This window comes from Mya arenaria, chromosome 14 (genome assembly GCF_026914265.1).
Source record: "Mya arenaria isolate MELC-2E11 chromosome 14, ASM2691426v1".
NCBI lineage: Eukaryota > Metazoa > Mollusca > Bivalvia > Myida > Myidae > Mya > Mya arenaria.
In genome coordinates, this window is record NC_069135.1 from 15,914,054 (window position 1) to 15,929,654 (window position 15,601).

Genomic DNA, 15,601 nt, shown 5'->3' on the forward strand with positions numbered 1-15,601 from the left:
TAAAAATAGGTAAGTATTCAGTGAACAGACTGGGCAGATGAACAATTAATATACCATTTCTTTATTATGTCAAATTTAATAACATCGAACTTAGCAGGCAAAACAAATACTAGAAAATATGAAAAAAATCCAAGAGGGAGCGCTGAGATTCATATATGAATATTATGATAGTAGCTACGAGAAACTACTACACAAATCAGGTCTAGCCTCTTTTTAAAAAATCAGGCGCATTCGATCAATTGCACTTGAAACCTTCAAAATACTTAATAAGATGAATCTATAATATATACATGATCTTTTTAGAAATAAAAAAAATATCAATTTCAATTTTAGGTTACAAACACAGTTGAAATACCGCAACCAAGAACATAGAGGTATGGTAAAAAAATCCTCTAAGTATGCAGCTGCAGCTCTGTGTAGATTGCTTGTCATAATGTTACTCATTTTTACCACTATGCTGCTATGTTGACTATCATTAGTATTATGTTAGCTCTTTGTTCATGTTAATAAGAGTTTTCTTGAATTTTCGAATAATAAGTAAAATATTAACAATATGGCAAAATTTGCAGTTCATATTCATTCGCAAATTACAAAAACATATGAACAGTGCGACAAAAAATTACATTGTTTTTACATTCCGGCAAATTATTCATTTAAAATAAACGTTATATAATAAGTAAAATTTTCTCGTTCACCAGAGTGATGATGCTATGCGTACCACATTAGATGTATCATAATCAAACCTCTGATGAATGAGAATGGTGAGTAGTTGAACACAAAGAAAGTAAGAATATTTAATAAGATCCATTTGATGAGCAATGTTTCAGAGATATACCTAACTTAGAATGGTAACCTTCCAAAGTACATGCCATTTGGATTTCGCTGCAAATTATAGCATACCGCAGCGTTCATGATGTTCTATCAATGGATTCTTAAAGCGTATATTATGCTACCCAAAATTGTGTTCACCATATGGAGTAAATTGTACAGGTACTCGTCATTTTTATGAATATAAAACTATAGTCTATGCTCTTATTTTCTGAAAGGAATGGGTAAAATGAACTCATATAGTTCTTACGTTCTTCCAAATGAACTTAAACATCTAAAGAAAGGTAAAACATCCTATAAACTGCGTTAAAACCATCGAATCATGCTAGTATTATTCGGGTTCTGACTTTATTTGGTAATTGGAGATAACAGTATAATAGCAGCATGTATAGAAGACACATTCATTTCGTATTTCAAACAAAGTATAAAGTCAAATATCGGATCATTCAGACGTTTGCTGTTATTTGATAACTTGAGCCACTCAAGTCAACAATAACATTCGTGAATCTCCGTATCCACTCGCTCTATTGAAATCTAATGGTTTGTTTAAGCAATTTTCACGTTGGATATTTTACAAGATAAAGACAGGTAAGAATATTTACTATGATAACATATACGTGTTAAACTTGTGTATTTATAAATAAACGTACGTTGAGCTGGCTATTTGAACCTTCGGTTTAAACTACATTCCATCAACGTACGTACACACACGACTTTTTTTTGAAACTTCTTTAAAAGTAAGGACATGGCGTATTCAGATTCCTACATTGCTGCCTTTTTGAATTCAGGTATTGTCCCAATTAAAAACTGGGTGCGTGTGTTCAAAGTAAAGTTCATGTTTACAAGTGAAATAACATGCATGTATCATGTCTGTGCATGCGTTGCAAATTAAGGTTGTATTGAATAACGGAGCTTTCATATTAACCGAAAAGCTACCGCCGTATCATGTCTTCTTTTTTGTGAGTTGTCGACTGGTTACAATACTAATATTATTGTTCTATTGCTCATGATTTTCACTGCCTTTTTACTAGAAATAACTTACCTTTACATGCTATTGTATTATAGGTAATATATTTCACTGTTAAGCCAAGGTCCATCTACACCATGTCTCGGCTGGACAGGGCGATCCCGGTCTGGGTTTACAATTGGTTGCTCATCTCCGCCCTCATCTGCATCATTGACGGAGGGTTCTGCGTGCTCCGGCCCCACTCTCTCCCCGGGGGATGTCTACAAATGCTGTTCTATGCATGTAAGTGAAAACACTGAAAGTCGGTTTGGTCAATTGCATGCACTTGATTATTATATGTTCATTTGGGATATGTGTTTGGCCGTTTATAAGTATCAAGAATGTTCTTAAGAAGACACAATGGCACCGCCATTAAATGAAACGCTATTAAAGTAAACTCAATTTTAATATCCTACATTGTCAAAGTGGAGAATGACTATTATGGCATGTACCTACATCTTCGTTCAATATGAAGAAGAGTATGCCCCATAATACTTTTACATGTTTGCATTACGAGCGGTTACCAAATTCAGGCATACGAAGGGTCACTGGTGATCACTAATTACGTGGACTTTTCACACTACTTTAAACTATTGGTGCAAAGAATTTCTTACTTACACAAAATCAATTTCAACAAATCTGGAATAGGTATGCTTTCATTAAATAAGGTTGTTTTGTACGGAATTAATAGTAATTCATAAGCAGCCTGTCGGGGTATCCGGAGCACGCCGTCAACGTTCACAATGTCAAGATTTAACGTCGACTCCAGACCACGTTGTTTGTGATTAGTTTGAACATTATATATTTTTAAACGATTGTGCAACAAGTTATAACAACTTAATATTAATCACGATTTTACGCGAGAGTGTGGTCTTGCGTTGTCGGGGAAAACGAAGTATCCAGAGAAAACCCACGTGTCAGACTTCGTGACCACAAACCAAATTAACATGCGCCAAGGCTGGGAATCGAATGCAGGTCGCCACGGTGAAAAGCGAGAACGCTGGCAAATGCGCAAACCGGCCAACCTGATGATGTTCGAAGTTTTTTTTTTAAATCAGAACTGGCGCACAAATCTTCCATAAACAGCATATAACTGTGCATAATGCCGACTTAATGCTAGTTAACTGCATGGTTTTGCGTTTGTCTCTGCAACTTCGTTGGTAAGTTTTTATACCAATTAAATTGAGCCATTTCCTGCAACTTAGCTCTTATTTACTTTATTTATTAGTTCAATAATAGAAATCACAATTATATACAAAATTCTGTACATGCGAATGTAAAGCGCGGCATCGATAGCGCCAGGAATTTGAACAGCTTATACTAACAGCAAGTGATCTCAAAACATTTTTGCGAGGGAAAATGGGTTACATTATATTCAAATTACAAAGAATACTGTACAACTGCATTTCACGACGTGTTTAGACATTTGACGCGCGAGCTCCGGTATCCCGTTTGAATTGGCAATAAATTCGTACCCTTTTTAAGCTTGTTCATGCTTATTCATCAGTTTGTAGACCAAAAAACAACAACTAATATTAAGCGTACATAGAGCAACGGATTCATAACTGAGAAAAATCCACGTAATTTGTATCACCAAATGTCTAAGCCCTACATTATTTTTGAGTTATTTCTTTTTATTACGAAGTTTTATAATTATTTTCTGTCTCTTCCCCAGATAAATATTACATACTGTGGGATAAACATTACGCTGACGAGACGGACTCTTTTATTTGGACTCAAGGATTGTAAGTATATTAGATATATCATTATCTTATGGTAATAGTTCAGAAACATATTAACACCCTGTGATTAGCAGTCATACTCACGACTGCTGGACAGCAGTTTAACCCACAGAAACAAAAAAATCTGATAACACTTCCATCTTCAAGTTGTATAATACGCAAAACATATATTTTTGATGAAGAAAAGGAATGTTCATAACGCAATTAAATTCATTTTGTTCGTTGCAGCGGAAATCTAGTAGAATCCGCCCTGAACCTAGTTGTCTATTTCAACCTTATCAAGTCGGTCCGCTTGAGCAAGATGTTGGCCATCGTGGTATGCGTGATGACCGCTTGGAAGACGGTGTTGTTCGACATCTACTCACTGGACATTGGTCAAGGGGGCCACACTGTGGACTGGTTGTCTGAAGTCATGGTGTTTGGAGCTTCTCTCATTTGGATCTTCTTTCCTGGCTACGCTGCCTGGGTTCTGATGGAGGACTTTTTACCTATCCCTAAGACAAACAAAACCCATTCGTCAGGAGGACGTGGTGAAGATTCGCCTGACTCCCCTTCTCATGGTTACAATTTACGGAGCCCAACGTATAAACGAGAATAGCTTATCATAGTGTGCTCAGAATGTCATAGTCAGCTCAAATAAAATACCTTAACACAACTTAACTCGACTCATAAGATGATATTTATCATGCGCATTGTATTAAAACAACTGTTCATCACATTTACATTCAAAATGCCGTTATGTGCAATGGATATAGATGTCGGTTATCTTTGCAATGTGTAAAACTTACTTCTAACATGTTGCATTATTATAAACGTTTCCACACAGAATGTCCATGAAGAATGTTAATGTATTGATGAAGACATATGATATAAAAACAATAAATAACTCGAAAAGATACTTTTGGTTATAATTATGTGCATGCTTATTTGAATTGGATACATTGCCGAACTGAAAGGTTGGAACTTAATAGTTTGTGGACGGTAAATATCTCTAACGCGGTTTTAAATATCATATGTGTTGATCTAAGACAGACTGTAAGAATCAATCACATATAGTTGATCTGTATAGATTTCGAAGATTCAGTCTAAACACATTCACGGCTGTGTGAACTATTCAAGATACAGATTTGGTCATGGAAGTGTGGACAAATGGCTTTAATTCGCATGAACATATTCCTAGGTATTCCATTTTGGACATTGATAAGAGCTGCAACGAAAATAAAAGTAAGAGAGTCACTTGATGTGATTAGTTCAAAGACAAGGTGTCATATAATACTGCCTGTCTAGTACATGTGATATTAAAATGGATTTTTTTTAAATAAAACATGTCCGTTAAAGTTTATTTAAGCTTGTCCATATTGTTTGCATATTTTATTTACTCATAACTATCAAGCAAGTTTAAATTAACAACATAATTATCAAAGCTCTTCATGAATGTTCCTTTGTTCTTTCAAGCGTCTATGTGAGACAGGGTGTGTACCGCGCCAAGGTGCAATGTTAGTTCCCGAGCGTTGGCATTGTTGCGCTGTGGCGCTGGAGTCTAACTTGGATGGCACAAAGGAGGTTCTAGTTCATTTGATAAGTTTCCGGACTGCCAACCCAGAAATTTGCATCGCGAATAGCACGTGTAAGAGTAGCCCGTGGCGCCGGAGCTCCACGCGGAGCAGCGAGTATACTCCGCCAAGCAGTCACCGATCTCGCCCCCTTATACGGTGTCCGATTCGCCAGGTTTCTTCCGGTGTGCCTGGTGAACGATCTGCTCAACGATAAAATCCTTATTAGATATGGTAACGCTCAAACTCGTACTTTTTTTGGTTAGTAGATCTCAAATTTGATTTTTTCCGAACGAAATTTAAACATATCTTTAACAGCCGCCCGTGCATGCTGTAAAACTCATTGATAGTTTTCTCATTGCTTTTATTGCAAAAAATACAATTCAAATATTTCTGTTCTGAGCGAAAAATCACTGAAAATGCATGAGATGTTTTTATATACACCATGTTTAGCAAACATGTCTATTTACAAAAACATGTTTTAATTCAATGAATGAACGGTTATTGTCTCTAATAGTCAAACCCGGTCGGTTGAAAGTAAAATATTAACTTAAGTAAGCAAACATGTACTACGTTGCAATTTACAGTGTTAAGTCTAATTATTTACTGAAAATATGTCTTAATAAAAAAATCAGTTATACTAGGCCAATTTGATGCTGGGTAGCCTTTTCTTCTTAAAATAAATTCGGCGCTGTGGAACCATCCTGATACTATTAATCGCGGTTTCCACGCAGCATTTCGGATTTAAAATTGTTCCTTTGGCATATACCCTTCCACCTGGTAGGAGTACGTTTTCCCTTTCGACAACAAAATGTCTCTAAGGTTCAGATGCTGGAGATAACGGGGTCATGTCCTAATACTGCCATATAGGCGCGTGCAGACCTTTCTACATTCTAAGATTGGCTGACTGCATTTTCCACAGCCAGAGAGCGGACATGGGCTGATCAGTTGGTGTATTCAGACAAATATGCCTATAGTTCTAGAAATAAAATAATAATTAAATAATATTAAATGGCATTCCATGTTCCCTCTTTTCTATAAAGGCAATGTCCTTGAGTAGCACTCTTTGGAAGTGGTTTTGAAGTGGTATATGTAAGAGAATCTATAAAATGAATAGAGGGAGCGAGTGAGTGTGCAGGTGTGCAGGGGAGAGAGACAAAAAAGGGGGTTGGGGTGAAAAGACATCAGAACATAGAGGTAAAAGTGAGAAAAGAGGTCAAGGGGAGAGGTGAAGTAAGGAGAAAGGTCAAGGGGAGTGGTGAAGTGAAGAGAGAGGTCAAGGGGAGTGGTGAAGTGAGGAGAGAGGTCAAGGGGAGTGGTGAGGTGAGGAGAGAGATCAAGGGGAGAGGTGAAGTGAGGAGAGAGGTCAAGGGGAGAGGTGAAGTTAGGAGAGAGGTCAAGGGGAGTGGTGAAGTGAGGAGAGAGGTCAAGGGGAGCGATGAAGTGAGGAGAGAGGTCAAGGGGAGAGGTGAAGTGAGGAGAGAGGTCAAGGGGAGAGGTGAAGTTAGGAGAGAGGTCAAGGGGAGTGGTGAAGTGAGGAGAGAGGTCAAGGGGAGCGATGAAGTGAGGAGAGAGGTCAAGGGGAGTGGAGAATTAGTGTGGGGAGCCAGAGAAACAAATCAGTCCAAACAATAAATCCTTCATATTATAATAATCAAAAGTTTTGTTCTGAAATAATGATTATCAAAAATGTGCTATAGCTTTAATAGATTTATTAATGATTGCCTTGCCGTCCGGTTTTCGCGTCCGTCTACAAATATATTTAATAAATAAATGTCCGTAAAATGCTTTACTGTTGAGTGCTTGGTCATTTCAAATGGTGCAGAAACTGTAAATAATTCACAAACAAATCTTTCAGTTTCTGTGAAGAAATAATAATACAGTACGTTTACTTTTACAATTATGATGCTGCTGCTGCTGCTGCTGCTGATGATGATGATGATGATGATGATATTTGAGTAGTTTGATAATATGCCAACAATATTGAGTTATATCAGACGTAGTCCGGAGTTCCTTCCCCTAACACTATCGTTATCGGAATATCAGTAAGCAGAGAACCAGACTATATCAGATGTTTAGACCGTTTTTGATCACGGTCCGTTTTGTCAAAGTGCTACTTGTATTCGATACCGCTTATTTGTTCGATAAATGGTATTTGATATACAAATTGTATCATTAAAATGAAATTCCGTGTAAGATTTCAAGGGATCACAAGGATATATGAAGTTGACGATGGCGTTAAAGACTTTGTTACTGTTGGGGATGCTGCTGCTACCATAAGTGCACTTTTCTCAGACAATTTATTCAGGTATGTTGACATTGTTTTGGTTCAATTCATGCTTGTTCGGATAGATTCGTATTCGGACATATAAACCTATTTTGCAATGTTATTCTTTCAGTGAGTTCGAACTGAGTTTAAATAAGAAAGACCCACTGGAAAGGACATCTACTTTAATTGGTGACTGTGGGTTGGTTGGTGGAGATCTTATACATGTCCTTACAGATGACCAAAATTCCCCATCATCAGACTCAAAGACAAAGGTATCCTTAAAGCTTAATTTTTATAAAATAAACCATATCTTAAGACAAAATACAAACTGAATAATTTCCAGTAATAAATAATGATTTCTAATCAAAAAAGATTTTTGTAAACTTTTTGTATTTATTTTTATGTTAGTACATGTTTATTATTCTAAAAATAATTTGGTCTGTGGTCACCAAGCCTGACAAGTGGGTTTACTCCTATTACTTCGGTTTCCCCTGTAACATAAGACCACACTGTCAGATGACATCATGTCAACAAAAGTGTTAAACATGATGTTGTTGTTATAACTTCTGTCACAATCATTGTAAAACAAATAAGTTTGAAAATATAAACATTGAATGTCAGAAAGATATTCCACAATTCTAGCCTACACTGTCTATATGGTTCAAATACATAATATAAATTTTAAACAATTTAATGATAGTTTTGAATGGATTATAAACATTAAATAGTTTCTAAACATTGTTATGCACCAGTCAATTGTAACCACCACCCCCCCCCCCCCCCCCCACCCCCCCCGATCTGGGGAATAGCGTGGACTTTGACTTTCGGTCCAACCAACCCCGGGTAAAATTCTCGCCCTGTGGGGACGAAGTGATGATAAGATGCCCCCGCACCCAAGGGACCTTAGATTATTCCCCGCTATATTTTGCGCGAAGACAAAACCACCGCATCCACCCCACACTGCAGGGCCACCTGAAAAGTAAAAACACGGCCCATTTCCCCGGTATACCCCCGGACCTGAGGGGGGGGGGGCGTGGTTACAATTGACTGGTGCATTACAACCAGACTTGAGCATAATTAATTTATATCATAATTTGTTTCAGGAAACAGCAAACTCAAAAGAAAATATTCAGGACACAGGGCAAGGAAGTTCTAGTTCATGTGATGATGGTTCTAGAAGTAGCCAGTCTGAGTCACCTTCTATGTTTCCTCACTCAACAAGTGGTTCTAGCAGTTCAAAGGATGAACTGACTAGTGGTTACAAAGATATTGCTATGACAACATCAGATGTTGACATGGATACAGAAGAGTCTGCTGTGGACCTGGCAGTGGTGCAGCAGTGTCTCAGTGAACCAGTGTTGTGTCGGGAGGCAGGGGATGGGCAAGTACCAGCCCTTCTGATAGAAGTGTTCCAGAGTCTACAACCACAGGGGTCTGCTGAGATGTTGGCTGTTGTACTACATGTGCTTATGTTAGAGACAGGCTTCACTCTGGTCCAAGAGGTAATAAGATAACTGTTAAAAGTTGTATATGTATACTTTCAAAGTGAATTTAATTATTTAAGAAGAAATAGTATGACTTTATGCCATTTAATAGGTGTACATTTTGTATTTTGTATTGTGGGGGTTATTTGTACAGGTTTTTTTATTTACTGTTCCTTTACTGATAAGGAACCTCTTGATCGCCTGTACCAAAATTTGCAGTTGATTTTTTTTATGCCATTGTTTCACTGACATAGTGTCTGCTCAAAATCTTTTAAAATGCTTGAATGATTTTGAAATTATTTACCATATATGTTGTGTTCATCATTTAAGATGATGTGCAGAGCGCATGTTCGACCACCTCCAGTCAAGGTCACACTTAGAGGTCAAAGTTCATATGACTTCATTTGTGTCCATTTCATATCTTTGAACAGATTGGAGAATTTTGAAATATGTACATGATCTACCCACAAATGTTCACCATATTGAGATGATGTACAAAGTGCTTGTTAAAACCAGCTTAGTTGGAGGTCAAGGTCACACTTAAAGGTCAAAGATCATATGACTATAATATGATTTTATTTCATGTCCAATGCATATCTCTAGAACCGCTTGAAGGATTTTGAAATAACTACCCACACAGTCATGTTAAAAATATTGAGACCAGGTGCAGAGCACATGTTACAACCAGTTTGGTTCAAGGTGTAGGTCAACCTTAGAGGTCAAAGGCTACAAAAGCACATTTTGTGTCCACTCCATATCTTTAGTATATTTCACTATAGCATGCATTTTTTTTAAAATAACTTGCCACAAATGCTCATCATATTGAGACTAGGTGCAAAGCAGATGTCACAATCAGCTCAGATCAAGGTAGAGGTCAAAGGTCATATGACTACATTTTCTGTCAGGGCCATATCTTTCAAACAGCTTGAAGGATAACTTGCCTCAAATGTTCACCATATTGAATCTAGCAGTGTCTGCTTCATACCTCAAACCCCAAAAAGGATTTTGAATCAACCTGCTGAAAATGTTCACTATATTTAGATGACATGCAATGCACATGTTGCAACCAGCCCGGTTTAAGGTCAAGGTCACCCATAGAGTATATATATTGAATATTTTTTGTGTGCGCTTCATATCCTTTAACTTATTGATAGTTTTCGAAATAACTTTCCACGAATGTTCACCATATTGAGATGATGTGCAGATGTGAAGATATTTTGATTACAAAAAAACAACTGTATCAGTTTAACTGTTTTACAGAATGCTTGTAGTAGTAAAGATTCGATGGTACCGGACAGCTGGCGTCAGTCAGGGTACATGAAGATTACCTACACATTCCCAGGATGTGGTTCCCAAACTTCCTGTCTTACTGTCATACCTACTGGGGCATCACTCACTGTACATGGTTGGTAGTATACATGTATATTATATGTGTAGTGCATTTAGTACATGTATGTTCATGTAGTACAGTGTTCTCAATAAGAACTGGCTGCCGGCCAAAATGGACGGTTCAAATGGCAATAGGGCCGGTTCCAATTTGGAAAACTAAATGAATTTTCAGTAGAATAAGTAGAAGCTGGTCGTTTACTTTACTATTTGAGACGGTTAAACCAAAACTTATTGAGAACCCTGGTAGTATAAACCTTGATCATGTTAAGCCTATATTTGATAAATTTATATAGGAGATCAATGTGTTTGATTTAATGATGCATCTGCAAATGATACCATAACGCTATTAGTTCCTGACAGTCTAAAGATTTGCAAACAGAATTCAAAGTTGGCTCTTTATATGGTGGTGGACAGAAAATATTTTGGTTTCACAAATATAATGCTGTATTTGTTTTGTATCGCAGGCAAGGTAATAGGCAGTAATGAGGTGACCAGACAATGTTCACTGAGGACGGAGGCTTATGTGGTTCCTGGCCAGACTGGTTTGTTATGCTATTTAGATGTTTAAAATCATAAGATTATGTCAATAATGATATATCATCATAATTTGTGGGGTTTATGCCAGAAGTATCCTCGGCACCCCAGTGTATCATAACCTATATGATACCCTTGGCAAATTGACTTCGTAAATCTTGAATATTTATAAGCTTTTTCTGAGCAATGAAATAGGCAATAACAAGTAGGAAAAAATTTCCTTTGTGAAGAGCTATCGGCATATTTAACAAAATCCTGCCTATAACGATTTGTAAGCCGTGATCTTATTGGAATATTTCGAACCGAGATAACTTTCGTAACTTTTGAACCATTTCCGCACTGCATGAGAATCAAGCAGCTGGATTTCACCTGATTAATTATTCATGAGTACAAGATTTTTACAGCTGTTTTGCCTAGGGTATCATTTAGGCTTGGAAGGTACCAAGTGACATTAAAATATAGAAGGATTTGATACCTTCTAGTATTAACCCCCAAGAAATTATTGTTACATGCACATCAGAAGCAGGTGTTTATTTAGGTCCATTTACAGTTTGAAGTTCATCTGTTTCTGGAAGAAAATAATAATAAGATATTGTTATAGCCCTGATGTCAGTGGTAGTTTCAGTGCTTATCATGCAATTTCTTTGCTATGGCAAATTTGCTGCATAGCCTATAACTATGTTTGTAAGAAATCCTCCCTTGAACAACTGAACAAACAACAACAACAGATGAATGTAAGTGGCTAGACAGCACTCACAGAAAATCAAAATGATGTGTACAGATAACTGTAATGGTAAAAGACTTTGCCACTAGTCTTTTTCACTCTGTTGCTGAACTTGATAGGTAAGTGTTGACTTTCTCTTATTTTTTTTTATTCTTCATGCAATTATAATATTGTCTTCTTTGCGTATAACATAACGAATACAGGTTCTTACTTATAGGTATTACAACATATCATCATTATATTCTGAGATTTTCCAACTTCAGAGACCAGCAGGTGTTACTGTGATCTTGCAAAGTTATCTTTGGTGTTCAAAGATGCCATCTCCAACCCACTTGTTCAGGACATAAGGACAGGTAACTTTAAATAGCAAAGGAACATTTGTTATGATTGTTATTGTATTGTGGTAACCTGATTTTGATATTATGTATTACATCTGTCCCATGCTTCTGCTGCATATTGCTTACGAAAATGAATCCTATGCTGATGTTTCATGTATATATTCCTCATCAGATTGATTTCTTTTGACTTTTTATGAGACATAATTTGCGACTTATATTATTTTGTTATGATGTCTGATCCATGGTGTGAAGGTCTAGTGGTAAGCCACATATATGTCAACCCATGAGTGGCAAGGTTGAACTCCGCATGAAAACAAAATTACTAACCTTTTTCCACAGGGGTCCTGTGTGACAGTGCTATATACTGCTGAGGTTAAGGAGTCGCTCTTACCCATGATCCATTCTGTCTCTGCTCTTCCCAACAACATTAATGATCCCGGTACTCGCCCTGGGGGCATATGGATAGTCATAAAAAACATACCTTTCCAGAACCCCCTCCACCACACACACACGCACGCACGCACGCACGCACGCACGCACGCACGCACGCACACTTTATTTCATGAACATAGTTATTTACTTATTATGTGTGTAAAAATCAATATTCAATCTGATGCATTACTTATGCCATTATGGCTTTTATTGATTGAATTGAATTTAGGGGTCAATCACCTTGAATGCTGATGCCATTACTAACTGTTTGTTGTAATTCTTTTCAATTCCAGCTGCTGGTTTGGTGGACATGTTTGGTTTGCTAGCACTCACACAGGAAATCAAGGTACTGTACCAATCCTGTACTGGTAGTTGAATAATAGTTAAAGCCTGGAATTATAAACATTCTGCTTCCCCCTAGCTTATCCTCCTGTACAAACAACATTGTACAGCTTTTAAAGACACATTTTACTGCAGAAATAAATATATAAAAAATATTTAAAAAAACAACATATTCACATGACACTTGGTACACATGTTTTAAGGGGCATGTATATGGTGCAACAGGCTAAAATTGCATGTAGATAATGCACTGACATACACATGTTTGTGTTTACTTATCTTAACCATTTATTTCCTTTCACAGTTAAAGATCCTGAGTCACCTTGATGTGAGAAGTATCCTTCAGACCTCCTGTGTGAATCAGGAACTACGTGGGTTGAGCAAGGATCCATTCATCTGGAGACGGTGCTATTTCAGGGACTTTGGAAGTAAGAAATTGACATTTTGATAAACTAACATGGTATTCTGGATGTTTGATATAGCTATAATATCTGATTAACTGTTATCAATTTAAAAATAAAAATAAGCAGATTTTCTTGCAAATAGTGGTGGAGATTTTTTCAATACACAGTGATACGTTTTAGTAGATGGTGTGGGTGAGTTTATTCAATTATTTCAATACACAATGATTTGTTTTAATTTATGTTTTGATTGAGTAAATTCATTTATTTCAATACCCAAAGTTACATTTTGATTGATATTGTAAGGATTTATTATATAATCATTCCATGTATTTTCAGACAGAAATGATAACAGCCTATCCCAAGATTGGAAAAATGTAAGTGAGGTTCACTGTCATCAAAACTTAATTAAAATTAATTGCCAAGGTTTAACATAATAATTTGTATGCTATTTTTCTCTACTCAAAACTGAGGCAAGCTTTGCTGTAATTGCCTACCATGTTGCAAAACTAAAGGAAATTTTCTTTCCTTAAACCATGGCAATGTACTATAACAAAATTAAATGGGCATCTTTTTTACTTGTCTAAATCTGGAAACACTGTTTTGTGTAATTTGCGTTAAAATCTTTTTTTAATGTTTTACAGCGCTATTTTGATCCAAATTACATTCTTTACACTTTCAGTTTATATCAACATCATATAAAAATATGCTAGTATAGAAATTGTTCTCTCTCTTTTATGTTTGAGGTACAAAAAGCTAGAAAATATGTTTTGTTATATTTTACAGAGCTCCAGATAAGAATTATCACCCAACATCACTCGACCAACTTGTCTTTTTTTCAATTGGGCATTTAGATAAATCCTTTGGGAATGTATTATTTTTTACCCAATGATTTGGAGGCTAATTGGGTGAAAAGATGAAAACTTGCATATGCCATATAATATATTTAATATGGTTAAATTCTAAATCTGTTTCAGCTTTATAGCATGTAATACAATGTTCTTGTATCTTGCTATTAGCCTGCATTGTCAAATTTCTTCTGCTGTTTTCATTACGGTAATTTAAAGATGTAATGATTAGTAGAACTCTTCTGAACACATAAAAGCTTGAAAGCAGTTGAGGACACCATTACTATGAATGCATTTTTTCTGTTTAAAAATCTCATTAATTAACTTTTAATTGGTTTTAATTGCATTATTATGCAAATTTGCTGCTTCTCTGGAGCTCTGGAAATTATGGATAACCTCATTTCAAAAACAATTATCAAAAACTTTTTTTAAATCGGGCCCACGTTTCAGTGATAAAACGGTACCCATTTTTTGTTGTGTTTTTTTCCCAATTGTATGTACCGGTATATATTTATATCCACAGCTGTACAAGCAAGCACTAAAGGCCCGAAAGGAGCGCCGTAAGATGATGAATAAGATGACAATGATAGTGCCCCCTTTCTGTGGCCCCCAGAACCCCTTCAGTGGCCCCAGCAACTGGATGCCCCCTGTCCCTGGGGGAATCATTGGAGGAGACTATGACCTCTACCCGAACTTTCCCAGTTAGTATTATGTACAATGAATTAGAAACTATTTTTATACTATTATCGTACAAACATCTGTAAAAGACTGTTGTTTAAATTTAGGTTTATTCAACAGCAAAAGTTCATGCTTTTTATTCTCTAAGCCTGGCAAAATGAACTTGATCTATATTCAACACAAACTTACCATTTTCCTTTATCACAATCTGTAATAAGCCATTTTTTCATAAAGTGAAATACAAGTTCAACTCGAACTGTATTCCGAAATTGAATGAAACCAACAGTTTTTTTTAATAAGTGAGTGAGTTTATGATTTGTCCATATTTTACTTCATATATTTGTTTACTTTCCAGGTAGCCTACCAGGTATTCCAGGCAGGCTAGGACCACTTCCCCCAGTGTTGCCCCGCCCCCGCTACGACTTGATGGGCCCGGGGGTTGATCCCGGACCCCACCCTGGGCTCCTCCCGTCCCGCCCAAGCCCTCGAGGGAGGGGAAGGGGTGGAGGAATGTTCGGGGGACTGGGACCTAGGTTCTTCTAGCCCACAGATTAATGTGATTAATACGCATGTACAGCAGTGAAATTTTGACTTTATGCCCAATCTGCTTGTGTTTAAAACACAATGTTAACACTTGTTTCTAAGATATATTGTAAAACTGTAAATGTTGATGAATTTGTTATAAAATAAATTGTCTGTTACCATCGTTCCTTATGTTTCAAATATTGCTGAACCAAGTTTGTTCTTAAGTCTTTTTTATGCCCCAAAAGGTTGGCATATTAATGATCTCCGTCCTTCTGTGCTTGTGTCCGTTCATCCGTCCGTCCGTCTAGTTTTCCGTGTCCGTGCTCATGCAGGGAGGGCCTTTCAAATTACTTGGCACATGTGCCGCGTGCAAGACCCGCGACACTACCTCAAAGGTCATGGTCACACTTGCAGGTTAATCATTATGAAATGCAGATTATGCGCTAATGCAGTGCAGTTAGTCGTATCCAGGCTGTAACTTTGTCATGAACCGAGGGATTTCAAAATA

General features: G+C 36.9%; 2 protein-coding genes across 7 annotated transcripts; both read left to right on the forward strand.

Moving 5' to 3' along the window:
* The first annotated feature begins 895 nt into the window (after positions 1-895).
* Positions 896-4,474, forward strand: LOC128217958 (uncharacterized). 6 transcript variants are annotated; one of them, XM_052925435.1, is made up of 4 exons: positions 896-990; positions 1,894-2,077; positions 3,510-3,579; positions 3,805-4,474. In XM_052925435.1, exons 2-4 carry the CDS (start codon positions 1,933-1,935, stop codon positions 4,172-4,174), a joined length of 585 nt encoding a protein of 194 aa, XP_052781395.1. In that variant the 5' UTR covers positions 896-990; positions 1,894-1,932; the 3' UTR covers positions 4,175-4,474. The 6 variants fall into 6 exon arrangements, with proteins under 6 accessions (XP_052781395.1, XP_052781394.1, XP_052781392.1 ...); XM_052925434.1 differs by lacking the exon at positions 896-990 and adding an exon at positions 1,212-1,416 and having other exon boundaries at positions 1,915-2,077; XM_052925432.1 differs by lacking the exon at positions 896-990 and adding an exon at positions 1,217-1,416.
* A 2,777-nt stretch (positions 4,475-7,251) lies between these two features.
* LOC128216731 (F-box only protein 7-like) lies at positions 7,252-15,274 on the forward strand. Its single transcript, XM_052923383.1, has 11 exons — positions 7,252-7,437; positions 7,529-7,670; positions 8,502-8,900; positions 10,143-10,287; positions 10,736-10,813; positions 11,793-11,882; positions 12,593-12,645; positions 12,946-13,069; positions 13,382-13,419; positions 14,414-14,591; positions 14,924-15,274. Exons 1-11 carry the CDS (start codon positions 7,310-7,312, stop codon positions 15,109-15,111), a joined length of 1,563 nt encoding a protein of 520 aa, XP_052779343.1. The 5' UTR covers positions 7,252-7,309; the 3' UTR covers positions 15,112-15,274.
* The last annotated feature ends 327 nt before the right edge of the window (positions 15,275-15,601 follow it).

Excerpts from the sequence above, each read along its gene's own strand:
- LOC128217958 (XM_052925431.1), top strand. The coding sequence starts at position 1,695 with ATGTCTGTGCATGCGTTGCAAATTAAGGTTGTATTGAATAACGGAGCT. Across the intron at positions 2,078-3,509 it reads ACAAATGCTGTTCTATGCAT|ATAAATATTACATACTGTGG; the intron begins GTAAGTGAAAAC and ends TCTCTTCCCCAG. Across the intron at positions 3,580-3,804 it reads TTTATTTGGACTCAAGGATT|CGGAAATCTAGTAGAATCCG; the intron begins GTAAGTATATTA and ends TGTTCGTTGCAG.
- LOC128216731 (XM_052923383.1), top strand. The coding sequence starts at position 7,310 with ATGAAATTCCGTGTAAGATTTCAAGGGATCACAAGGATATATGAAGTT. Across the intron at positions 12,646-12,945 it reads CACTCACACAGGAAATCAAG|TTAAAGATCCTGAGTCACCT; the intron begins GTACTGTACCAA and ends TTCCTTTCACAG. Across the intron at positions 13,070-13,381 it reads CTATTTCAGGGACTTTGGAA|ACAGAAATGATAACAGCCTA; the intron begins GTAAGAAATTGA and ends ATGTATTTTCAG.